The 27,179-nt window shown below is 46.7% G+C and overlaps 1 protein-coding gene across 1 annotated transcript; it reads left to right on the top strand.

Moving 5' to 3' along the window:
* The first annotated feature begins 585 nt into the window (after positions 1–585).
* On the top strand, positions 586–4,139 carry RPL14 (ribosomal protein L14). Its single transcript, XM_068935567.1, has 6 exons — positions 586–815; positions 1,288–1,389; positions 2,109–2,203; positions 2,921–3,020; positions 3,408–3,461; positions 4,028–4,139. Exons 1-6 carry the CDS (start codon positions 813–815, stop codon positions 4,112–4,114), a joined length of 441 nt encoding a protein of 146 aa, XP_068791668.1. The 5' UTR covers positions 586–812; the 3' UTR covers positions 4,115–4,139.
* Positions 4,140–27,179: the final 23,040 nt, after the last annotated feature.

The following is a 27,179-nucleotide window of genomic DNA, read 5'->3' as shown; positions in this document are numbered from 1 at the left end:
TAAATGTAATTTATTTGGCAATAGGTACTGAGCAATAAAGTAAGAAGATCAGTGTAACACTTGTCGCTGAAGCTGTGAGATAACATGGTCCGAGAACAGAATGAACAGGTTCTTCTGGTAGTGTGCTTGTGCACTGTAACACCAATGTTACTTTGATGCCTTTTTCTGCCACACACAGAAGTGACTCTTCAGCTTTAACAGCACAGGCCAAATGTTTGACTTGAGCATAAAGCGAAGAAAATCCATCCAAGTGTTTGGAGTAACGTGCAAAAATGCGCTCCTGCAGGAGCTGTGGGCTGCGGCGAGGGTCCTGCTGACTTGCCCATGAGTCTCTTAGTAAACTTAAAACTTGACGGCAATTGCTGCCTTGCTAGGCTGGCTCTCTTCTGGTGCTCAGCCACGCGTGAACGATTCCCCCGGTCTCCCGCTCGCTCTCCCCCCAGCTCTGGGCACGGTGGCCTGGCCCTGCTCCTGCTCCCAGCGGGCAGCTGCAGGGCTCGGCGGGGATTGCAGAGGGTGCGTTCTTCCCTCCCCACCCACCCCACACCGGAGCGCACCCCCCCCACACACACGCATGCGCATCGAGAAGCGGGCAGGTCCCCTCCACGCCGTCCCCTTAGGGCGCATGCGCTCTGACAGGAGCCAGCGGTCCGTCTTCCCCCGGCTATAAGGAGGGGAAGGCGTTCTGCGCAAGCGCGCTTGCCGAGGCGGCCCCGCGGCCCCGCCTCCCCGCGCCTGCGCACTGGCGGCCCGGAAGCGGTTTCCGCGCGCCGCGGCCGCCGCCCCTCCCTTTCTGCTCGCGGGCGGCCATCATGGTACGTGCGTGCGGCCGGGGCCTCCGCGGCCGGGTCTTCCCGCGTGCCGTCTGCCTGGGGGCGCCGGGCGGCTCCTTCCCCGCGCCCGGCCCGGCGGCGAGGAGGGAGGGAGGGAGGGAGGGAGGGAGGGGGTCGGGGCGGAAGGGGACAGGCGGGCGGCCGTTGCCGCGCTGGGCTGAGAGCGGGCCGCGCGCGCGGCCGTTGGGAGCGTGGGGGGAGGGGCGCGGCGCGGCGCCACCGCGGCTCGGCCGGTGCTCGGAGGCGGGGGGGGTGTCTGCGCCTGCCGCCGGGCCGCTGGCTCCGTCACCGGGCTCCTGGCTCTGCCGGGCTGCGGGTGGCAGCGTGAGGCCGTCGGTGAGGCGGGAGGGGTCGCGTGCGGTGCGGGCGTTTGGGCTGCGGCCTTGAGCGCTTGGGCCTCTGGCGGCGGCGGATGTGTTCTGGCCTGACTGGTGCCGGCTCTGGTCGCTCCTAGGTGTTCAAGCGCTTCGTCGAGATTGGCAGGGTTGCCTTCATTTCCTTCGGGCCTCATGCTGGCAAGCTGGTGGCAATTGTGGATGTTATTGACCAAAACAGGGTAAGCTAAGAGCAGCACAGCTTCCTCCTCCTCTTTATTTTATTTTATTTTTTTAAGGCGCTTGTGTACTGAAACATCCTGTGAATGGTTTTTCAAGGAAATAAGCAGTGGTCAGAAAGAAGGGGTTTAGCAGGCATTGCTGTTTGAAACTTCAAGTAGTAAGTTTTTTTCCATTGGCAAGTGATACACTTCCTTCTTTGCTGTCTCTTCTTCCCGTTCTTTTACTCCTGTAAGTGTCTTAAAAGCTGATTTCATTGAATTCTTGGGAAATAAGATAGGGATGCTTGCATTATTTCCTACATACTTATTATGATTAATTAGAAGTGTGAGGTCTTAGAACTCTTGTGGGAGTAGTGGTGACCAAGTAGATTTTAGTTGGAGTCTAAAACTTATGAATGAAGTGATACCATTGGAGGTTCTTTTCAATTAATATTTCTGAAAAAGCCAGAGAAGAGGAAGATGGAAGCATATAATCTTATTTCCGTGTACTTTTTCTAGTTCAGATGTTTTCCCAAAGACAAGGATGGGCCTTTAGAAGTCTTATATTGTAAAGCTTGGGTTGTATATGCAAGACTTACTGATCTCTAGTTTTGGCTGCACAACTCTTGTTTCTGTTTCAGACCATTGTTGTCAAGTGGTAGTTAAAAATTGTTACAAAGCTGCTGTCTCAATCAAGCACATTGGGAAAACTGCAATAAATACTTATTTTCTTGTTTAAGGCACTAGTTGATGGCCCGTGTAGTGGTGTCAGAAGGCAAGCTATGCCCTTCAAGTGCATGCAGCTCACTGACTTTGTTCTCAAGTTCCCACACAGGTGAGTTCTGTCTTTTTTGGCCTGTGTAAGACATGCTGTCACTTAATGTCTGAATTATGTGGTTTGGTGCTTGCTAAATATAGAAAGTTCATATAATGTTGATTAAATTGATAAATGTGTGTGTAGTGGAAACTTGGCAGACCATGTTACCAGTTGAATACTTAAGTTTTCACTGTAAATATTGACTGATAACCGCTATTCCGAAAAGTGGAAGGAAGGAAGGAAACAACATAGTGCCCTAGGCAACTTACAGCAGCAGTTACAGCAATACTGTGTAACTTTGCTTCTTAAACTACTGCTTAGATCACCTTCAGACATTAACTATATTCCCTACCTATAGAGCTGTACTGGAATTGTAGGAAGCTGAACTCATTCTCTTTTCAGTAGCTTAGTTACTGTATGAGTTTCTCTAATTTAGAGTCAAAAATTGCTGCTTTTCTGGTTCTAGAGCAATGCTTGTAGTATTGTGTTAGAATGCCTTTTGAGGTTGCTCATCTGTTCAGTCCTGGCCAAACATTTACACAGCGAAATGTTAGGTTGGTCCATAGAAGCATGTGTGTTGCTGACTTAGCATGTGGTGAAAGGTAGCCATTAAAATAGTCCACATACAATGTGGAAGGATGATTATCTTTTGTACGAAATGTTATGGGCTGCTGTCAGTGAAGAGCTTTTTTCTGCAGACAGTGTGAATATAATTATCTGACTGTTCAAATACAGTGCTCGTCAGAAGCATGTGCGAGTTGCCTGGGAGAAGGAGAATATTAATGAAAAATGGGCAGCTACAAGATGGGCGAAGAAGATTGAAGCCAGAGAAAAGGTACAGTTTTTGACTGCATGAGTAATACACGTCGTACCACTTCTAGCCATTAAAATTAGGTACAGTCTAATACACTGTGCAGTTTCTTTTGTAGGTTAAGGCACAGATTATTTGAAGTTGTTACCAGCTTTTTCTGTGCCTGTCAGCTTTCAGCCTTCTTATGCTTTTACAGTAAAGGTTTGTTTTGTTCAGCTGTTTCTGTTACTTGCTTTGTTTTCTGCACCGTGGCTTCTCGGGAAAAGCCTTAAATAGTTAAGACTAGCTATACCTCTGGAACTGGTTTAATTTGAAGGTGTTCAGAGTTACTTGTGAAATGTTTTGAGACATTGAAGTTTACTACTTACGTACATTTATATCAGAACTTCATGACTGATTCTTTCCCAACAGAAAGCCAAAATGACTGACTTTGATCGCTACAAGGTCATGAAAGCAAAGAAAATGGTAAGTGTTTGGGTGTACTTTCTTTTATGTAGTTAATGCTTGTAGCTTTTGCTTCAGAGTCAACCACTTATCTTAAAAGCCTTTCTTTTATATCTGGCTTGGGTTATGGAATGACCCAAAGAGCGTGTGAATGCCCTGAATTCTTTGGCCACCCTTTTCTCTTAAGCAGTTGATCTGATTGCTGGTCAAACACATGATCTGTGTGTTAGTCTTCTAAGTTATAGCTGAGGAAGGAATTGCCTGCAGAGCAGATCTTATTGATGGGTTGCTGTTAATACTTCATTCTTTAATAAACTCAATTATATGTTACTTATGATGATGTGCTGAAATTACCAGCCAGAACAATGCTGGTGACTTGGTAGATCATCAGAACAGTTTTAAGTGGAATTTAATGTTTTATGTGTAATATATGGTAAATTCTCTCACTTAGTAAAATGTAATCTGGTTAGCAAAGGTTGATTACCCAAAAGTGCAGAACCCGAAAGCTTGGAAATGAAATTAAGGAATAATGTTTATGAAGAGTTAATGTTTTCATTCTCATTAATAGTATGATTTGTTTTTAACAGAGAAACAGGATCATCAAGCATGAAATGAAGAAGCTCCAGAAGCAGGCTTCTAAAAAAGGCAAGAAGTTACAGAAGGCACAGAAATAGAATAAACTTCTGGTTATGTGTTTGACTTTTGTGTCTGTGTTCTGTTTTTTTTAATTAACAAGTGGTTAAATATCTGATTTAACTGTAATCACAAGGGTAGCATAAGTTCACTTCTGCTTCTGACCAAGGATTATTGTCCATTTCATTTATTAATGTCACTGCTGAGTTGCCAGCGTTTCTCTGGAACACAGGCAGATATGTTTTTGTCACTTCCTGTTAAGTTGTCCATACGGACTATGTTTAGTACTGGTACCCAATACTATTAGAAGTATTTGCATCTGCAGTTAATTAAAGGAGCAGTTCAGATCCTCAGATGTCTTAAAGCAGTCTGCTATGGAAATGTTTTGGAATGAGCAAAGTTACTTTCAGTCTTCGTTGTGAAATGTGAGAAATGGTCAGTTAAACTAACTTTTCTGTTTAAATTCAGGCATCAACTGAAACGTGACTGTTCTATTTTGAATTTAGGATACAAGTACGTCAGTCTTTGAGGGACAGAAGTTTAAAAACTTCCGCTCTTCTGTAACAAGTGACTGGCAGTACTTCAGTGTTCCAGAAGTCTAATAATGTACAGTTGTCCAGTAAGCACAGTTACAGTCATGAGTGACATTAACAAGATTAAAATTGATGACTTGCATTTAAACATGCTTTCTTTTAAGAATGTTTGAAATTTAACAGCCTATATCAGGACCTGAGCCTGATTACAGTTCCTTAAACTATGCAGGATATGATTATGACTGTTTGATCAAAACCCTTAAGTAAAAGAGGACCTAAAAAATTACTTCAAAATCCATATGGAAATACTGAAGTGATGCATTTAGTCTTTGCAGTATACTATAGTGTTTACATATCTTTAAATGTCAGCATCCATCTCTACCATATGTTTTCTCCTGTGTATTTTGTTGGCAGGGGATATATTTTCTTTATAATGAATGAAGAAATCACAGAAGTCTTATCTCTTTTGTGACCAAGCAGCACATTGTTTTTATAACCAAGTATAAAATTGAGAAGGGAGAATACATATTTAACAAATGAAGTTCGTAAGACCTTCAAATATATTGCCAAATACATTTAAAAACATATGTATTGTCAAATATACTGATGAACATTTTAAAGCTTTTTTAAATGTTTTAAAATTCAAAATAATGACTTTAAGAAAAATCTGTCTAATGCTGCTTATTTCTGCCAGTTACACATTTGCTTGCTCAAATGCTTAAACTACGCTAGCTGTTGTCTTGATCTATTTATAAGCCTTTGGAAATTGAGTTCTAGTGCGCATGCTTGATAGGAATGGCTATAGCAGCTATAGAAGAAAACTCGGAAGTAATGTAAATTAAAATTAAAATGTATTTACAAGTTTCAGGAAAGCTTAATTTTAAAGTGTTTAAATCCACCTACTTTGAAACTGAAATACTGTTAATAACTTGAAAGGTGTGCTAAGATGGAGACCCTTTAAGGTGGAAGAGTTGTCCCGTTGAGGGGAGGGAGATTTGTTTTTTGTGTACTATGTTTTCATAAGCTCAGTTATATGAAAGATTGATAAAAATTTGGTAAGGGTGCCTATAGAGAAAATAGACGTGCCCTTGATTATTGCAAGTTCACAAATGCTTTTTCTATATTGTTTGGCCACTTTTAAAGGTATTTGATTCTGAAGAATAATTTTATCTGTAACTACAGGAATTTGTTCAGTATTCCCCCCCAATGCCACCTGGCAGCTGCTGAGGTATCTCCGAAATGCTTTTCTGGATGCTGAGTGTTTCTGTGACCTGTAAAGTTGTCTAGCAGCTGTCATTGTTCTGAACAGGAAAGTTAATCTGTTCAGGGACAGCTATACTTGAATGTAAGGCTGAATTTTGTCTGTCTTGAATTCAGGATATTAGCTTAAAAACTTTCCTGAATTTTTTGCCAGAATATGAACGAGCATATAATGTGCTTATTCATCTTACAGGCTCTCAAAGACTTTGATTCATCAGTAGATATAGGTGAGACATGAGCAGGGAGTATGTTTCAACAGAGGGAGCTGTAGCCTGAAATGCTTGTTTAGTTTTTGTGCAAGTTAACGATACAAAACATGTCCACAGGGAGAGCTAAGTACCTGTGCTTTTGGCTGTGGTGCTGCCTTAACACTGTATTATGGGAAGGGATGTACTTGGGGGTAGTGACATTAAAGTTTAAGGCACTATTATAGTGAGAAGGCTTTACGTGCCTTAGAAAAAACTTGGTTCTGTAATACCATTTCTGCCATCAATTCTGTGGTGCAGTTTTTTTTTTTTTAAGTCTTTGAAGGAAAGGGGAGACAAGAAACTCTCTTAATATCTTTTTTAATATCTTTTTTTTTGTTTGGTAACTGCACCATGTCTTTCCAGCAGCAGTGTTCCGCATGAGTAGCAATTGGTGCTTTTTCCCAACACAAGAAACCTCTCTGAAACATTTTGCAGCTATTGCAGCTTCGTGTCATGTCAGTCTAAATACTGTTTTGTGCTGTCTATGCTTGTGATTGCTTGGAAGGATTGGAAACATTTTGTAGTTAATCTTCAGGTCTTCAATAGGAGCTAAACTCAGCAACGTAGAAGCTTTAAGCTCTTGATTTCAGAGTACTTGTATGTGAATTCAACAGCTGAAGCTGTTGCCATTTTCTTTTCACCTGCCTGATTTTGTAATGTGGTAGGTGCTGGTTTGTCCATTTTTAAAACTGCAGGGATATAGAAATCAATCTAGAAGCACAAACAGTTTCATTTCTGTAGTTTACCACATGATGGCAATGTTACCTCTTTAAGTTCTTAAAGTTTACCCAAGTAAGACATCTGTGCTGCATTTCTGTGTAAAGCAGCAGTACCGAAGACGATGGCACAGATCCTTGAGAACAATGGATACGTTTATGAATGTTTTTATTTTGTCCTTATAGTTGATTAGGGGTATTTTGTTGTACTAAGTCGGAAAACACTTCTCATTTATTATGTGGAGCTGAGTGGAAAGAAATTGGAACTGCTCTTTAGAAACACCTTTGTAAGGTGAAGTGCCGGTGCTTATTTTCTTTGCTTATTTCACGCAGAACAGGTAGGGCGCTTGGGTGGTGGGAGGGGAAGGGATACACCTTATCCTAGTCTACAGCGATGTCTGCTGGTCTCAGGAGTGCTTCCTAAACTAATAACAGCAGTAGGCAAAGCCACTAGTAATCCTTGTGCTGTGACATCTGGGAGAAGTGAACAATTACAGGAGCAGAACTGGGTCCCTTGATACAGTCTACAGCTGAAGGGTGTAAAGCCTTTGTCACTCTGCTATTACTGGGAGTCAGCTGCAGTTCTGGGCAGAGTGATTTGCTGTGATACTTATCTTCAACAAAAAGCTATATTTTAATGTTCTTGGCTCTTGTTTAAATATGTCTGTTGTTCTTGTGTTTGGCATCTGAATATGATTCAATTTTGAGATTAAATGGACCTGGAAGAAGAGTATCAGGATTTATTAAACCTCCTAGTTTTCAAATACTGGTATTCAAATTATGTCCTGAATAAAAGTAATGCATGCCATTACCCTTCAGTTAAGGTTTACTTGGGTGATGACCATGACATTTTCGAATCATTTGGTCTTGTAGCTACCTATGTATCAATGATCTTCTTTGTCTGGAGAAATTGGGATCGTCCTGTTGAAAGCTCTAGCCCTCACCTTAAGTGAATGGGAAGTTTGCTCTGGAGGAATGAGGCAACCTGCTTCCTTACTGTTTGAAGAGTCGAAGACGACTCTAAGGTAACTTTGGACGTTCAATGCAGCAATGGCAGCTCAGCCAGAAAGTAGATGACTGCATCTCCTGCTGAACTACTTCTGTGCTATTACTGCTGGGTGTGGGCTTCTCTTGTGGCAAACCTGGTCCATTTTACAGCTGGATCCCTGGGTCCCAAAACACTTTTGAACATCTACATGGCATGAACATCTACATGGCCTGAAGCTTTCTATAAAATGCAGGGATTAATATGAAACATGGAGCTCTGAAAAAGACTCCTGGACATGTGTCACTTGTGACCTTGTTTCAGTAACTCATGCATCTTTGAGTTCCTACTGTGCAGACGAAGCACACAGTCCACATTTGTTTATTTTGTCTGCTTCCATGTGTAGTGCCTGCTAAACACTTGCAGCTCTGCATGTTTCTCTCATTCCCCCTGCCCACAGTGATAAGGTGTCCCTGAAAGTTCCGCCTGCCTTTCATTAAGATGAAAAAGTGCTAAATCCTGTCTGGAGTGTGATTAGTGTGTGAGCGAAGGGCTCACAAGCAAGAAATGGTAAAGGAAGCAAACTAAAGGAATGGCTATGTGGTTTGGGCTCTACTTGTTTCAGGCCTTCAGCTTTTGTCTCCTTCCTCTATATAATTTCTGTTCTTTTTTGGTCTCCAAAGATGGCTTTTAGTGTTTTCAGCTTGAAGTGGCATATGCCATTGTCACACTGTCTCTTTTTCACGTACTTAGGGCTTATACTGGTAATGGCTTCTCTGAAGCCAAAAGACCTGCTTCTACTGATTATGCAGTGCATCCCTAGTTACGCTAAAGAACTGCAGTCCTTATCCTCCTGCCTTGACGCAAGCAGCAGCGCTGTGGATACTGTAGATGTACTCATGCCCTCTCTTTTTTTCCCTGCACACGCAACAGGCTTAGTTTTTGGATGCCGTGCAGCCTTCAGTTCAGTGTCATCAGTGGGAGTTTGGTGCAATCTGCGTCTTGTGCAGCTGATCCCTGTGATATTATTTTTTCCTGCTAATAAATGTATAGTATTCAGTAATTTTCCCTATCTCAATTTCAGTAATCATAAGCCAGTTTTGGTGCTGCAAATGAAATCCACAAGTGTCCAGTGAGGTCTTTGTTGCAAAATCCTCCATCCACTTCCCCCCCACCCCCGCAAGCTTTCAGATCATTATGGGCATCAGAGTTGGAGAAGTCTTCTCTCTGCAGTCAGTTATTTGTGTTGATTACCAGCCTAAAAATTATGCCTTTGCAACCAATACAGACCCGCTTCCTCCTTCGTAAGATGCATTGACCTAACTCTCATGTAGAGGAAGTGCTATTTAACGTTTTCCCGGTGGCCTCATGGTATGAAGGTATTTCTCAGAATATTTTATTTTGCTACGTGTTACTTTGTTATTCGAAAGCATCAAATCTTGCACTTGATGAGAAGAGGCGCTGGCCTGCTCATCATGGCTCTTGCGCTCAGCAGAGCTGAGCTCTTCTCTTGTCTGTGTTGGGCTGCTTGCAGAGTGCAGATGGTGTTTTGGCACACCAATTGATAAAGGTTTATGCGGCAGGCTTTCGTCGGGAAACTTGCTTTGATGAAAATGATAGATGCTTTGAAAAAAATAGTGTTCATACTTAGATAGCTTGAGAGAATATCTTTGAGAACAGTTGGGGATTTACCCAAAGACACGCAGAGGGAGGGCACAATATTTGAATACTTCTCGCAGTACCTCAACAGTCCCAACTTCTTAGAGTCACTATTTGAGCCTCTATTTACAAAAGCCATCAAACAAAAGCAGCTGTTGCCAGCTGTATCACTGTAGTCAAATGCTGTATAAAGGTGATCTAAAGAAGGCATAGGAAATAGGCTTGTAGGTTTTTTTCCCCCTTTTCTTCCCTCCTCTTCCTCCGTGGAGCCCCAGAATAGCTTTAAAGAGACTTTTTGTTCATTTTTTTCTTTTATTTCTACTGCTTCTCATTCACATTGCACATGTGAGTCTTAGCTCACTCTGGAAGTCTCTGTAGATAATGGAAAAAAATCAGAGGGTTATAGCATAATGAAGTAAATTAAGTCTGACTAGCTGAAAGTGGCATCATTTTTGTTCTGGCTGCTTGAAGTGATTTTCAGGGTCCGGGGGGAGGCTGGCAAGCTGCCGCTCTTTGCGATGCATCCAGTCCTCATCCCGGATGTGAACAAGCCACCTCAACTCCCAACCACTTGAACATGACCTTGGAAGAAATGAAATGTTTCCTCACTGAGTATGTCCGACCTCTGCTGATAACGCCACAGTTTTGTTCTACAGGGAGGCAGATGGCAGAAAGCAAGGGATAGAAAGCAGGCGATTACGTGGAGGAGCTATGGTTCTCCAACCCCGAGCTTTGCTGAGAGTGGGACATCCTCCCGATCTCTACAGTGCAGTGGCTTTGCAGTCTCCTTGCTCTCTGCAGTCTTGTGTACTAATCAGGCGTTGTCAGGTTGCTCTTCAGAAGACAAAGGAGTTATAAATCATTTGATGGGTAGGAATGACAACTTGACTGCAGCTGTGCTGCCCTTTTGTCATTGTCACTGAACTATGCTAGGCTTCGGCAGCAGCCCTGTTAGTGTAAGCGATGCTCTGCTGGGTCAAACGAGTGGTCCATCTAACCCCATCCTGCATCTCTGACAGTGCCAGTGGGGGATGCTCTGTAGGGAGAAAATACGAGCTCAGTCATTATCTGGGATCCCTTCCCTTGCAGTTCCCCAGCATCTGCAATAGCAGAATTAGGAGCGTTAGAGTATGCACCCCTGCCTGTTCCCTTTAGTATCTCCTTTCGGCCTCCTGCCTGTGAGCCTGTCTAATCTTTTGAGTCTGCTCATACTATCTGCCTCCACAATCTTGTGATAACATATTCCAGAAGCTCACTGCCTGTTGTGTAGGAAAGTGCTCTGTTTACTGTTTTAGAACAATCTCCTACTATGAGGATTGCCTGGTGTTTGAGACAATCCACTAATCAGCCTCATCACACTGCATGGCACACTTCCTAAGCAGAAGTAAGCTTGGAAATGATTGATAGTGGGAAAATGTTGTTTCACAGAGGAGTCCATGGAGGCTCACGTTGGTTAGATGGGGAAGAGGTAAGTTACTGGGAAATAGAAATGAGGAGTCCTTGTTCAGAGTGCCCTGCCCTCACTCAGTATTTGAAGGACCACTGAAGTTGCTATTAAACACAAGCATGGGCAACTGTGTGACCGGGCACTTATTCTAGTGGGAACCTTAAGAGCATCCACATGTGTCATGGTGCAAAATATTCTCTAGCAACCTCTAGCAAATTTCAGACTGTGGGCAGAGAAAAGCCCCAACGCTACAACTGGAAGAGAGCACTGGAGGTCCTGGGCATTGTTCAGGTGGGAGATTTGTCTAGTGAAAATGTCTATGTGATCCTTGGAAGAGGATCTACAAATGGAAGTAAAACGTTCTCGGCAATCCCTGACAATCTGACCTTTCTTTCTGACTTCCTGGGGATTGTTTCTACTTTGAGCTTGTGAGCAGTCGGGCTCCAGGACTATCACCTCCTACCATTAGGAGTGAAGTATTTGATCACTAAGGAAAGATGGATCCTCTTTTTCAGGGGAGAAAGTGGGGAGACAAATCCCGCCCCCCACCAACCTCAGAGGCAACCAACCCTGAAACATGGGACAAACCTGATAGGAATAGGGTGCAGGAAGCCCTATGGACAAACCTCAGCCAAGTCTGCTCCCATCTCCTTCCCTGGGGATACCAACAAAACGAATACACCAAGCCATATATTGCAACATCTGGCTTTTAACTCCAAGATCCCCACCATCCTGTCCTACGTAGCTCTATTGGTGTGCGATAGGGGTTCCCAGGCTACTCTGTCTCCTTTTTTGGAAGTTTTCAGAACTTAATTCCTCTGGTTATTAGAAGCTTTTTAATTGCTAGCCTGAATTTATTCATGAGCAATTTATAACCCGCAGACTCTACTCCTTGCTTCTCTAACTGCAGGGCTGTCAGGAAAGATTCATGAGCCCATATGTTGTTGGTCAGGCCTTATTTTCAGCAGCCCCAAGTCCAAGTTTTTGGATTAAATACCGCTGCAGTGCCTGATTACTCCATGCGTTAGAGCATACATTTTCTTCTGTTCTACTGTCCTGGTGACAAAACACTTTCCCTAATGCAAAGGTATATAAGCAGCAAACACAGCATCTTTGTGGACCCAATTCAAGCATATGCCAATAACTTCCTCCTAGGAAAGGGAACAGATTGTTTCTGTCTTGTCCTTTCTCTCTCTCCTCCTGGGGAGGGAAAAGTTCTGTGCATCAACATGTGTTCCTTTTTTACTCGGTTCTGTCTAATCCCACAGATCAGAGCTGGGGACTTGCTAAGAGGTTCTGAATGAAAAGGAAGTTGTGTTCTAGCTGGACGCCCTCTGGTCGTGGGGGACCGCTGCATCCACATATGCTCTGGGAGGGCAGGCTCTGCTCACGGCCTCTAGCCTAGCCCTCTGCACAGGTAAGAAGTGAGCTTACTTCTTCTGAAAAGGTCTTTGAGAAAGCCAGGGCAGAGAGCCCTAGGAAGCCACTGTGCTGCCTATTCAAACCTGCACTGCAACTCTGTGCCTCCACCATCCAGATCAAGAACAAGAATCACTTGCAATACCATAGCACTTCTTAATGCTGGCACCATCCAGGCTCCCTTTTAGGCACTGGCTTCCTAAAAGTCATCCACCTGCAATCGTTTTAAGCTAGTCTGTAACAGAGCAATCATACACAGTTGTGGACGGTGCATGAAAAAGTCCTGCCCTAGCAGTGGCCCTGCCTGTGGGGTGCGTGAGCAGCAGGGGACCAATTTGGCTGTTCCTCGTAGAGCCCTGCCTTGGCTCATTGCCTCTTCCAAAGTTTGTGTTGAATAAGATAAGCTTGGATGACTCGTGTTCAAGAATCCAAGGGGATTAGCTGAGGAGCTCTCTGAACCACTAATATTAATTCTTAGCTAGTCATGTATAACCTAGAGGATTTGAGCAGTAATTTTCCATTGTTAGGGATTTTTTTATGTGGAGCTACGCACAGTTTCCAGTGCAATTTTGGAGCTTTTAAAAACGTTTCCCAGACTTGTCTGTGGCTTTTCATAGCCACCTCTTATGAACCTGATAGAATGGATGGGTGAAAGAACTAGGAGGCAAATGTGTAACTCTTGCCAGTTAACATGGTTTCACGGAAGAGAGGGCAACTCAGACCAATTTGTTATCTTTCCGACAAGATCAAGGCATCTGTGTTGGCAGAGTACATTTGGATGTCTCCAAGGCAACTGACTTAGTACCATATGCCATTTTGATTTTAAAAGTTGTAACATTTAGAGCGACTGCTTTAGATATTAGATTAGAAGCTGGCTCAGAAACATATCTCAGGATGTTACTAGGGAGATACCAGTGATCAAGGCTTTTTCTAGAGTAGGAAGGGGGCTGTTCTTCATCCAACATCATCCAATATTTTTAAACAATGAGCAAGTTAAGGGTACACACAGAGTCACGCACATATATTTGCTAGGAAAGTTTGCAGATGGTGCAGGATTAGTGGGATAGTAAATAATAGAGAGTGATTTGATTTCCTTCATTCAAATGGTCACAATCCAAGAAAATAGTGTTTTGATTCATCCAAGTGCTAGGTTTTACATCTAGAAAGGACAAAGAGAGGAATAAAAGATATGGGTAGTATTTAGGGAATGGGAGTGTCTGTCTTGGAAAGAAGGGACTCTGGCAGGGACACAGGTGCCTAGAATGAAGTTGCAATACAAACATTGTACTGCTAGCACATCTGGCAAAACCTGTTCGGTGCAAAAATCACGGTGTGATGTTTTTGGCTGCAGAGGTCTGAAGATACCTAACCCAGCAGGGATTTAAGCCACTTCCAAGATGAAGCTGCTGTCTGTGTAAGAGGGCAGTCGAGGAGGACTGGAGCAGCACTTTCTGACTTCAGGAGCTGTAAACCTAAGACTCTAGGTCTGGAAAGCAGCCAGTGAAGCCAAAACCAGTTTTCGAGCATTTTCACCTTCACTCTTGGAAAAATTTCCATATGCCCTAGGGAAGCTATGAGTGTGTGCTGAAAATTCATCAGTGGCGTATGGCACTTGGGGTGAGGGGAGTCTGCCCAAATGCAGGCAGCTACAAGGTAGAAACATCTCTTGGAAGACTTATTTCTCTGTGGGCTGTAAATGGAAGCCTGAGGTGAATAGTTCACACATTTGTTGCTACTCTATAGCTATCTAGAGTTATGAGAGGTGAATCCTACTGTTGAAAAATGGAGTATGTATCTAGCCAGAGAGGGCACACCTGAACGCAGGAGCGACCTCCGGGCGCTCGCCTGTGGAGAACTGCTGCTTCCTCTATACAGGGGCAGCTGATTTGGGAAGTCTGAAAGGCAGCTGCCCTTCTGGTCTGTGTCTGCAGACAAAGCGGTGAGGCTTTATCAGGAAACCCAGGTGTGAATGCAAAAGCAGGTAGAAGACTTGGGACTCCCGCAGGCTGGTGTCCCCAGGCGGACCGTCGGGGAGGTGACAGCTGCTGCTGCCAAAATCTGTCTTCCAGCTCTGCCTTATCTTGCCTCAGTGCAGCAGTCCTCGAGCTCTTCAGCGCCTTTGGCAAGGGCTCGCTGGAAACTAGACAGCAAGCGCCCAGCTGAAGCGCAGCCCCGAAAGCTAACGCACTGTGACACAGAGCCAAAGCGGGTGTGAACTGTGCCTCCTCAGCCAAGTGCCCTCCAACAGCGTGTAATAGCTTTCAGTGCATCTGAATTTCACCCTTTTCTGTGCAAAAAAGTTACAAGCTGTATCCATGAAATCAGAAAAGATCCAGCCAAGGTTATTGCAAGGCTTTCTTTACGCTTGGGGAGGTATTTGCCAGCAGCCCCGGTTTTGGCCGCCTTCTTCATGTGCTAGATTCAACATCACTGCTCCTCCCGTGCTCAGTGGGGGCAGAGGGGGAACAGAGCGAGGTGCTGGGAGAGCCCCCATCCTGCTATGCCTTCAGTAGTTCAGGGACTGAAACAAATATGTCTCAGGTTTCATTGCTTTATTTGTGGAGAGTATTGAGAAACAGGGAGCATTTGCAGCGATGGGGTGTTAGCAAAGTGGATTGATAGAGGGCCACAGCTTGGCCTGGGGGCCAAGCTCAGCTGCTCGCTCTGCTGCCAAACCTGTCCTGGCAAAAAGGGACTTTTACTCTAGCTGCTCAGGGAGCAAGAGAACCCTTGAAGACTTGTTCCCTAGGGAGGAACGTGCATCTGGGGGTTGAGAGGTGCCGACGCTGGGCAGCCTCGCCGTCGCTGGGAGCCCCAGTAGTGCTTCCCTCCCCTTGAGCCCAGGTTCTCATGAAACACGTAGGCCTTTCAACTGTGGCGGATGCTGAATCAGTTCCAAAAGTTAGTGGAGGATGGAGGACTGACAAACCCTCAGTAACACAGAGCGATCATAAAAGCTGCCTCTTCCCGCAGGAGCAGGCTAAGAAATGATTCCTTCTCTAATAATGCAGTAAACCGCATGGACCTAGGACATGGACGGTATGAACTGTTTCTGGCTGAAGAGAGGAGAGCTTTTAAAATAGCTTTCTAAAATAACATGTGAGAGATTAAAAAGCTTATTATTAAAAGAAAACCCTAACTCATTTGAATCATCACAGTTCATATCCTGCAAAAACAATGCTACCCTCTGAAAAGCCATGTAGAGTTTCTAGCACTTGTCTAAAATGTAAGCCAGAGGAATGAGTAAGCACCTCTGAAGGACTTGATAATTCTTTGTCCCTTCCTCCATATACTTGCGTTTGAGTCATGGCAGCAAGGAGGATACAATAGATATTTATGGGAGGCATAAAGCACGCACATTCAGAGTGTATGCTTTCTCTGCAGATGTTACTGCATTCTCTGGCAGCATAAATGTGGTTTATAAAGGAATTCTCTCCCTTCAGGATGTGACCCGCTGCCCTCTGTGTTGAGTCAGACAAACTGAGACAAAAGCATCCTGGGAGCATTAATTTACTCTAATTATCTGAATGGAGGGTTGCAATTTTTTCAGCATATTTATGAAAATGCAGTGCATTCTGTAAGTGACCTGGGTGGGCTCATTTTTATTTGAACATTAAAGAAAACCTGAGAGAGAAGAGTTTTTTCTCACACATAACAATTTGAAAGAAATCACCTACATCCTGCTTCTGTTCTTTGCACTGGGGACTCGGTCTCGCCCACCTTAAGGATGGCGGCTGGAGAACTGGAGCACGGGAATGGCGTCATGCTCGGACATCAGATCCCAAACTCAGTTTTGCAATGAATCTGCTTCTCAGCAGTAATCCATCTTCTGGGTCTGCATATTTGCAAACCCAATGCTGGACTCAGCACCACGCTTCTGAGCAGAAACCCATCTGTCTCCCTGTTATGTTTTTTCTCTGATGATCCTAATGGCCTTAATCTGCCATCTTTTTCACAGCTGTTCAAGTATCAGGGTTGCCTTAAAGCCTGTTCCTTAGTAAAGTGTCAAGGCCCATTACCAACAGATATAAGAGATAACTTTAAAAAAAAAAAAAGAGAGAGAGAAATCTGAAAGCTTCCTGAGCAGCTCATTTGTAATCAGTGCTTGATAGGCAGTGATTTATCTGGGTAGGGTTTGGGTCTCAGAAATTCATTCAAGCTTATAATTATCTTGGCACATGTAGAAAGCTGTATTAATAGTCCCTGAAACCCATTAGAGCCTTGCACATTTCTAAATGGGGGGGGGGGGGAACCCTTCATTTTTACTTTCTTAGAGGCAGAACAGCTTTCTGTTCCTTGCAGGCTCTTTTGAAATCTGTCCCCTCCCTGCTGACTGTCTTCAACTCCCAAAGGAAAAATGAGTGGTGATGCACTGGAGTAGAAAGATTAAGAAAAGATATTTCTGGAAGAAAACCAGTCAACTTACTACCGTTCCTTTGCAATGGGTATTTCCTTGTGAGGACAAGCAAGAGGGAAGGTAAGTTGGTCTATGAAATGCAGGCAGGTTTATACCAGAAACTGGCCACATTTCTAGGAGCACAGAAATCCTTGTGCTGTTGTAATCTACGTCCTTTTGTTGTACTTTACTCTCCATAGCTTTCCTTGATCTCTGTCCTGCTACTGCTTTTTCTTCATGAAAAGATCTAGAAATATTACGTAGCCAGAAGTATTTGCTTCTGGCTAAGCTGGATCTGCACAGTGATACCAGCAAATGGACAACACATCTATGTGGTCTAGTGGTGAGTCGCAGGAGAGCCCCCTTTTCTGTTGCCCTCTACCTTTACAGATATTTATACAATCTCAAAGAGAGGGACAAAACAGCATTTCCTCTTGTGCAAACAGAGGGTGCAAAGGAACAGGCTCATGAAACCCTTGACATTGGAAATTGTAAGTCACCTTGCCTGAGACCCTAACAGCAGCCCTTACTCTTCTGGAGACCCATTTTTGCTTGTAAGCTGGGGGCAGCCCATGTCCCTGCTCCCTGCTTTCTCTCTTGGTTGTCTCCACAATGTGGGAGTTTCTTGGAGCCAGGACTGTCCTTGTCATGCAGAGATGGCCTCAGCCTGATTGAAGGACCGATCCCAGCTGGCACATGGGCCCTTCTTCCCTCTTGCACACAGAAGGTGGCATCTGCTCCCTTGTGCCTCCCCCTCTTCCTCGTTCCTAAACCTGTTTGGGCAACGTCTGGGCATCCCTATGGAGAGTTAGCCAAGGGGCATGCGCAGGTCTGCTGAAAATCTGCCCCTGGGAAAATTGGTCCCTGGGAGACGAGAGTGAGGCACTTCCTTCTGCTTCTCTCACTAAAAATGGACTGCGGTGAGTGAAGAGCACGAGGTAGAAAACCAGACAAAACCATGAGTGTAGGAGATGGAGCAGGCTGGGGTGAATGTCAAAGGAAAGTTGGAGAGAGTTATGGGGCTAGCGAAAGGGAGAAGACCGAGCTCCACACAGGAAAATATATAAAGAAAAGTGTGAATGAAATATTCAGGAAAGCCTGGGGCAGTGGCTAGCAGTTGTTGTTCCCTTTGCAATATAAGCAGGATATTGTGACGTGAGGGTATTGCATTCGTGTGAGAATGGAAGAGCAGCTTTCTTGCCGTTTCCAATAGCAGCTGATGAGAGCTGGAGGTTTCTCTGCTCAGCTTTTGAGCTAGGATTTCTAATGCTGCTTCCTTGCCACTCGTAGTCTGATAGGATACGTAGGCTCCTTGGATTAGCAGTTTCCTCTCACCGCTTTATTTTGTCCTGTCATCCTTTTGGGGTCACAAATTTCAGAGGCAGAGTTTGCTCCTGAGGTGGGAGACTGGGATGAAGAGCTGGCCATGATCTGAGCTGCCCATGGATCAGGGAAAGACAATCAAAGCTCTGAAGTGTTTTGAAGGACTCAATACTTCTGAGTAGCAGGGGGGAGATGCGATCATGTGGTGGCACTTTTTTGCTTTTCTTTTTTTATTAAAGGAGATGCTCTGCAGCACTGCTCTGTGTTGTTAAAAGAGCACCTGTTTGGCTGCAAATGTGTTTTTTTTTTTCCCCCTCAGGGCTGAACTTGGAAAAATGGATACGGAGGACAGCAGCCCCCCATTTGTCCACTGCACAGGCACGAGAAATACCATGTTGTGGTAAACCTAAAGCCACAAGACGGCTGTACCCAAAACTCTCCGGGTTCAGTAGGTGTGTGTAGCCCTTAGGTATTTCATTGGCATGGTGTGAGGCTTTCTGGCCGTGCAGATGTCTGCTGTATAAAATCAAGGAGTACCTACAAAGTATTATTACTATTTTGTGAGCTCCCGGCAGCTTTTTAATCATCTAAGGAGACATCTTCAAAGACCCCAAGGGAAGGTAGGCATTGAACTCCCACAGAAAGTCAGTGAGCACTGAGAGCCTAGTTCCTGTTTGTGCCTTTGAAATGTTATCCTCCGGGGTATTTTTCTTTCTCATTCTAGTGTCAGAGCATGCATGTGTCGAGTTTGGCTGGCTTGCTGTGTACTTTGGCAGCTTTCGAACAGCATCCCTCTGGAGAGAGCAGGACAGCCCCGACGCTATCCCTTTGCTCCCAAGAAACTCTCCAGGGAGTTGGCCACAGTGTGCAGCTGCCCTCAAGGTGAGGAAGAGCAAAGCAGAGCTGCTTTGGGGTGACTGTGCCAGTTTTGGGGGAAGATCTGGGAGAGGCTGAAAGGAGCCGTTCCTGCTCATGGTGAGCTGCAACACAGGGCTCCCGCAGCCGCTGGCACCTGGAGGCCATCGGCCTGTTTTTGCTCCAGCTCCAGGACTAGCCCAGGCTCCTTCCCATCCCTCAAGAGCGAGCCAGGGATGAGCCTGCCCAACCAAACTCCATCTGCTTCTCGGAAAGTAGAAATGATTTCTGTGAAGGAAGGGTCCAGCAGTGTTGGCACGCTGGCCAGGCTGTTTCAGAGGGTGAAGAAGGCATTGGAGGGAGCTGACGCGTTTTAGGCATGACTTTCTCCTGTCCGCTCAGTGCTGCACTCAGAGCAGCAGGAGGGTTTTTGGCAGACCCAACGGCTGCCGTTTCGGTTAGTAACCATTGAACACCTCAGGTTTGCAAAATGAGCTTTGCTGGCACTGTTCCCAGCTTTGCATATCTGCTTCTCTAATTTCTACCTCGAAGCTTAAAGGGTCCTGGGAGAAGGGACACTGCATCTGGATTAAAGCCTGGCTCTGCTCCAATAGAAGCTAATGGGAGTTTTGCCATGAAAAACACAGGGACGAGAAAAGGGAGATGCAGGTATCGGGGTAGGCTTTTCCAAAACACTGGGGTGATTTTGGAACACAGGTTTCACTGCGCTTGTGAATACCCCTGGGCCAAAAATCTCTGCTGCTTTGCACACTGTACAGGCAGCCAGCGCTAGCGTAGGATGGACAGCGGCACACATGGGAGGTCAAAGCAGTGGCTGCAGTGGGTAAGTGCCTAAGCTGCCAGCATTGCTCGTTCCCAAATCTGAGGAGACCCTGGCTGAAATCCTGGAGCCAATCCTTCTTTGAGGCCACACCATTTTCACCTGTACACACTGGAGAGCCAGCAGAGGTAAGGGAATCAGTGGTACAATATCGACATGGCCTTGCATATTTGAGTGGACCTCCTGAGCTTCCTCGGGAAACGTGTTTGCAGTACACTTTGTTCTCAGGTCTTGCTGTATTTTTAATCTGATTTTTGTACTGTGAACATCATTTAAAAAAAAAAAAAAGCTCCAGGGGAAGAAGAGGGAGAAAATCAAATCAAAATTTCAAAAAGCTGAGATTGGAGTGTTTGTCTGTAGGCTGTGCGGATTTATCATACTAGTTTGGCCACTGATCCCTTAAGTCTGACTCCTACAGCAGCCATCCACATCCATGCCTGTTTCTGATAGCAAAATCCTCAAATGTCAGGCATGCATTTTAAATTGTTATTTGTAAGGAGAGGCAATCCAGAGAGACACGCCAGAGTGCTTGGCCTGTCAGTCAAGACTCGCAATGCCATTGCACCAACAGGAATCATTTTGACAGAAAATTGCATATAAATTGAATCACTGCAAAATTAAGAAAAGGAGGTGAAAGCAAATGCTCCCAAAATGAGATGACACCAATTAGTCATGAAGCACATACACATAGTTCATCTTTGGAAATGCTGCCAAGAGCTCCTCTCACCCTCTGCTGTCCCTCCACCACTCAGAAGTGTATCGGACCCCCTGCTGTCACCACCCAAGAAGCACCTATGTATTCAGAGACGTCTCTAGCATCTATCTTTTCCTCTCTCTCCACACCTTGCTCCGAGGACCGTATTAGTCCTCACCTCTGCTGCCACTGCGGTCTCTGAAGCTTGGGTTTAATAATATCCTCATTTAGTAGTGCTGACAACCCCCGATTATGAAAGATTACCCAAAGCCAGGGTGGATCACGGGTATCCTGGCGATGCCAAACCTTGTGCTTGTTCAGACAGGTATGAAACTACCCATTCAGATGACAGTGGTGTACAAAAAAGCCATGGGCTCGGCCCGTGCCTTTTGCACGTCTACAGAAGACCACTGGTTCTGGCAGTCCTGTCGTGACCTGGACGTGGTCCACAGGCTGGCAGAAGGGCTCAGTTTTGTCTCTTGGGCACATACGCGCTCAGTGCCTTTTTTCAAATATATGTGTGGATCTTCCCCTGAGTGGTGAAAGAAGGAGCGTGTGGTAGCAAGGTCGTAAATGGGGTAGTGGCAGGAGAGTAATAGGTGCTTGTGGCTGAGGAGCATGGCAAGTCCCCTCTGATCAGCTCTCAGTCCCGCTCCTAGGAAGCAGGTGGGGTCTGGCTGATCCCAGCAAGGGATTGCTCAAACCTTTGGTGCTGCCTTTTGGTCGGCTGTGTCGAATGTGACCAGCGACATGTGAAGCAAAAAGATAGATCTTTCTCTAAATCACACCCAAAAGTCAAATGCACTATGTGCTATGTCCTGAGTAATCTCTGGCGTAGCCCTGAGCGACAGACTGAAATCACAGCAAAAAAGGAAGCCAAATGTATGACAAACAGAGGGCAAGTGGCTTGGAAACATCTCTCAATGTTGCAATAAATTATTAGGGTGTAAGAGGCAAACTTGGCTGCTCAGCTGTCTCTCTGACACCCTCCCTTACATACTGCAGTGGTAGCGCTAGCCTACCCTGCCGAAAGCGGCCGTGGGATCCCATTGCCTCAGGTGGCCCCAAAGGTGGCTGGCCTCAGTTGAAGTGTTGTAACATGCCAGTCCAAAAATGTAATGCCCAGGACACCCTGAGGGGATCAGTAAGCTGGTGCGATATAAATGCAAGAACCCCAAAAGGTTATTTTTTGGCTGGGCTGGTCCCCGAGCCTCCCCACTGACGGCCGCAGCAACAACCGGCGGGCAGCCGTGGCGAGGGCAGGCGTGGTGACGGGGAAGCCGGTGGCTGACGGACCCACAAAGCCAAAATCAGGCTCCCTGCTTCTCTGTGTAAGCTTTAATTCACCTCTTTTCTTAGCCGTAATTTTGAATGCATTTCATAGTGATGAAAGATGTTGGGAGACATGCTGCAGCAATTAAAAAAAAAAAAAAAGCACTTGATGAGCCCAGGGGCTGTGAGGGAATTAAAGTCTGTGCAGGACAGAGCATTGCATTAAAAATCATTGCTTACGTCTAACGCTTTGCACGGTCCTGTGAAATATTGGTGTGGGACAGTGCAGGGTGCAGTAAACCCTAGCGAGGGGCTCGGGAAAACGAGTTTATGCCCTAATTCTGCTACCTGGGTCAAGTCACTTGGCCCAATCTCTCTGAGCCTTGTTTTCTTCTTTTTTTAGACTATCATATCGTCTGTGTCCCTCAGAATATGTTACACTGTGCCCTTCGCTGGTATTTTAATGCAAATATGAGTAAAGAATAATGGTGATTGATCTAATTGATTTTATAGCTTTCTGGCTGAGGGTTTCTTGTCCAAGAGCTGAGGTCATCAGCAAGGACCGAGTTGGGTTTTGCCTTGCGTCACCTGCAGCACAACGCAACGGGCCGCAACGTTGCTCTTCCTCCGTGTGTGTTCGAGGGGAAAAGCGACAACCTGCTGCCCCCCCTCAAAGAGATGCTATGGAGAATAGCCCTGCTTGACTTTTTAATGACTTTTGAAACGAGTTACCTGACTTTCGAAACTAGTTGCTTTTCAAAGCGGTGCCTCCACCAGGGAGGCACCGTGAACGCGGGCAATGGGGAGAGTCGTTTTGGCTGCATCCTCGGGTGCCTCAGAAAAAGGAGGTTCCCAGATGCCCCCAAATAGCTCTAGCGCTTCAACTTCTTGTAACCGGATGAGAAATCTTGTCCCAGAGCTGCAGCCAATTCAGGTGCTGGTGTGACACAGCTCTTTGTTGCGCACTCGTTGAAAGGAAAAGCAATACTATTAAAAAGCATCAAAGGGCTTTTTCTCAGGCAGCTGGGAGCAGACCCATGGTTTGCTTTCTCTGTGTTGCTGCAGGTTTTTCCAGGGCAAACGTGGTCCCTGGGGCTCTGCCTTTTTCTTTGCTCTGTCCCACACCATGGGCTCGGCGAACAGAGGGCTGGGGAGGAGCCCCCGTCTTTTCAATCCCCTCTACCTGTGTCTCCTGGCTCAAATCAGCCCTCCGTGTTTAAAAAAGCAGCACGAAGGGCTCTTATTGTGAAAAAGAGACTCTTGGAGTGACTGTTCCCCCCTTCCCAGCCTCTCCTCTCCCCTCCCCACAGGGAGGTGGGTCTGGGCTGCTGCAGGGTTTGAAAACTCGCAGCTGAAGTTTGGAGCGGGTCCTCCTTCCCCGCCAGCGCCCGGCGAGCAACGGTCCAGCCAGGGAGAGACGGGGCAAAAAGAGCCAAAAGGGCAGGCGCAGGGGCGTCCACCCGCCTGCCCCAGACCCTACGGCAGAGCTTGCCAGCGAGGCCGGGCAAACGGGGACATCCCTCGGGAAGAAGGAGCCGGCGAGCGCGGGCTGAGCACGGCACAGCGCTTCGGATGGTTACCCCGGAGTGACAACATCTGGCTGCAGTTAACAACGCAGAGAGACGAGGCGCCTTGATTAGCTGCCGAAGGATTTTTAGTTTTTTTTGTTGTTGTTAATAAGGGTTTCTGGTTTTGTGTCCGAGCCCCGCAGGCAGCTCTTGCTGCAGGGCTGGGCGCCAGCGAGAGGAGAGGACCGTTTGCCACCATCCTCCACCGGAGGTGGATGAAGCAAGTGGCTGAAGGACAAGAGGAGGAGCGCTCCAGATGGCACTGCCAGGCATGGTAGGATTTACGGGTTTGGCTGCCGAGTCCTTGGCGGGAAGAGGCGCCGGGCCTCCTCGGAGGCACCATCCACTCGGGACAGGCGCCGGCGCTCGCCGTCCTGCTGGAGGCACGAGCTGCTCCGCAGGCTGCGACACGCAGAGGCGAGCAAGCCACCAGTCTGCTCCGGGCTAGATCCCCCCGTTGCACCACCTGGGGTGGGCAAGGAAAACCGTAAAGGTGCTCAGGGACCCAATTCCTCCAAGTGCTGGAGCTAAAGGCAGGTCTGTCGGTCAGGGAGAGCATTTGTGCCTTCTCGCCTGGCAAAACTCCTCTTAAAGGAGGAGGATTTAAGCTGAGGAAGCATACTTAACTATGTTGTTAGAGTGAATTACAAGCAGTGAATTTGGCAGTCTTGGCGAAGTTAGCAGCGCCTTACCCAGCCGGGAAACCTGGCTTGTGCGCGTGAGCTTGAGGAGGGCAGTTACCCCGGGGAGCGGCCGTGCGTCGGCTCTCACCACGTCGGAGAAGCAAAGAGCGCGGAGCAAAGGCAGCAAAGCGGAGACAAACTTGGCCTCCACGGTATCAGTTTGGTCCTCATTGACCGTAGCGTGGTCATCAAAAAGTCACAAAAAGGACAGTTTGGCAAGGGCAAATGTCCCCCCTTGGAGAAACGGCAGGGTTTCCCGCTGTTAGCTTGTTTCCCTCTATCAGCAGCCTACTGCAAAACCTAGAGAGAGCTTTTAATGTTTCGTTTTGGCATGCAGGTTTGGGATGTTCTTTGGCAACAGTTTTTCACATAAAACCTGAGCTAGCACAGATCGATCCCCCGACAGCTCCCTGCCAACACTGGCCCCACGTTTCACGCCAAAAGCGGGGGGCTTCTCCTCTGCCCTGCTGGGGCATCTGTCTCAGGCCTTGCAAAACTTGGGACGTTCCCAGCACCAGGTAGAGGACTTGCGTCGCCTCCAAAAGCCTGGGCATGCCTGTCTGCAGGGTGCATTAGTAACCTCAAGGAAGGAGCGGGCCGAGTGGCCTCACAGCACCTAGCCAGCCAGAGCAAAATCCTTGAATCTGAGGTTTTCCAACCTCTTGAAGTCAGGGACTCGCTGATATTACAGGGGATTACTCAGTGGGGGGACATCTAGCAGAGGTACCCTATCCCGTTACAGCTTGTGGTCAGAAATCCTTGCCTGGCTGTGCGGACTTGTCCTTTGAGCAAGCAATTGCAAAGCCCTGCTCGAGCGATGAGCACGCAAACCCCCGGGAGGCCGAAAATCCAGCACAGCCATGCGCTCTCGGGGCAGGAGACCTGCCGGCCGGCTGCCCGTCTAAGCAGAGATTTAAAATTCACGTGCTGAATAAGCTAAGAAGGTTTCTGGTGCTCCTGCCAAAACCGGGCACTTTGCCGTCGCCTGTGCAGCTGAATGTTTTCGAGTCCTCAAGAGCGCGGTTATGAGTCAGAGCTACCCCGAGAGCCGAAACGTCCCATCCGTCGGCCTTGGCTCCTCAGGCTCATCGCCCTAACAAGTAGTTTGGCCTTGCCAGCCTTGTTTTGGGGGTGGGGGGACACAGACGGACGCACTGATGTTTCGGTTTATCATTTCCATCCTGCGAGTCGCATGGGCTATTTTGAGTTTCCTGACTAATGAAATGCAGGAGCAGGTAAAAGCTTGAGGGTCATGGCACCCATTTTAGGATGGGAAGTAGCCTTCCTCTCCCTCCCAAAAAAGAGCAAGCCGCCTCTCCTAGTAACAGCCCTTCGTCTGCAGGAAGGGTTTCCCGTATGAGCCTTGACCATTAAGCTTTTTGAAGAGCATAGCATGTGCCAGGTGCCTGGTGTGGTCTCCACCAGGAGAGCAGGGTATTCATTTTTCATCTGGATTTCCATTTTTCCTTTACAAGCGAAGGTCTGGTTCTGCAGTTGTTTCCCCTTTGTGAGTTCCTGAGCTGATTGCTTTGACTTCACCCACGATCTGGGTTCGATCTGCCCGTCGTTCAGCTGTGGGCACGCCAGTGACAGCCGAGAGTATTAATTTCAGCCTGGGCTCCGAACGGCTTGTCTTGGTGCATCGTTTGCAGTAAAACCCCAGGTAAAATCCTCAGGCTATTTCTTTTCTTCTTTCAAAAAATCCCAAGGACCAGCTTTAGAAAGTGGAGCCACGGCTGCGCCGCCTGTTTTGGGGCCAGGCTGGGAGGCGGCGGTGATGGTGTGGTCCCCTGGGGTCTCGCACGCGGCGCTCCCCCAGTCTCGTGCAGGGGTTGGTGACGGTGATGATCGCACAGGGGCAGGGACCTGGAAGCTGACTGCCATCTGATTTCTCTCCACATCCAAGAAATGTTTATTTTATGCAGCTTGGCTTAAAAGCGTGGCGAGTTGAGGGCCGGCAGTGTTGCTGGGAGCGCAGGCTTTGCCTTGGCGGTGCAGGCTAGCGATGTGCCTGGGCTGTTAAGATGCGCCTCTGTGAAAAGGGAGCCGAGCTCCGCTGTGATTTTTGGGGACTGTGGGAGGCCGGGGCTGGGACTTCAAGCTGACCTTGCTGACTGAAAGCATCTCTGCCCCTGGCTCCCCATGTAAATACCACAAATGTTAGTATTGATCATGCAGCTACAGCCTGCTGCTTTTACGATCCAGATGCTCTTTATGACTCTCTGATCTCCTGGAGCAGAGTGTGCCACGAGATGACTACATTAAAGAAACATCTTCTTTCTTCTGGTTGTAAACTTTACCAGGCAGTTATTTCCAACTATTCTGTCATTCCCTTAGTATGAGGTATTGTAAAGAAGGGAGACGGATTGCACCTTATTAATACTGTGGTGTGGACACCCAATGCCTTGATTATTCCTTCTGCTTCAAATATTCAATAATTCTGGTTTGCCTGCAGCTACTGGCCTTGCCTGGAAGAAAAAGCCCCCTTAGAGAAGGGCCACACCAGTGTTCTCACTGTGTTTCCTCCGTTCATTTGCCCAGCGGTATTCATTAGGAGAAGGAAAGGTGGGCTCGAGGGTTGCTCCTGTGAAGCTTTGCCCAGGACGAGGTCTGAGGGATGCAGGCGGCAGCCAGATCCAGGGGGTGAGCACATTTCTTCCTCCCCCTACCCCCCCTTTTTTTAAAGGAGTAGAGGAATGGTTTAAGCTGAGGAAGATGGAGTTACCTTTCTGAAATTCAGGGTAGAGCAAGTACAGACAATTCTGTCTGTTTTCAATAAAGCCTCCAATGATGAAAGGCGCTGCTGTCCTGCTGCCCTCCCTTCCCAGCTGGAGCACTTTGGAATCCTATGAATGCACTTTCTTGCTCTCCAGGAAGAAAAAAAAAACCCTAAAGCAAGTTAGGGGAAACTGAATCAGCCAACGTGTGCAATTTCTGCTGAAATGCATTCAAGGGAATCTGAGGCTGCTCCTCAGCCGCAGGAAAGCTGCTGGAGTGAGTTCTGCAAAGCCCTGCTGGACACTGAACAAGCATTCCTGTTTTCTGGTGCTAATCCGCGGGTGAGAAATGAAAACTGAATACAAGCAGATCAAAATCTCCCCTCCCCAAACTAAACAAAAAAAAGCACCCCACCCCCCCATAAAATAAATAAAACCACTGCCTTACTGGATCAGGTGCCAAACTGTTTAAGAGTTTTAGCTGTTTTAG

Source organism: Struthio camelus, chromosome 2 (assembly GCF_040807025.1).
Source record: "Struthio camelus isolate bStrCam1 chromosome 2, bStrCam1.hap1, whole genome shotgun sequence".
Taxonomy (NCBI): Eukaryota; Metazoa; Chordata; class Aves; order Struthioniformes; family Struthionidae; genus Struthio; species Struthio camelus.
The sequence above is the reverse complement of the archived record's forward strand: the minus strand, read 5'-3'. Positions and strand labels throughout refer to the sequence as shown.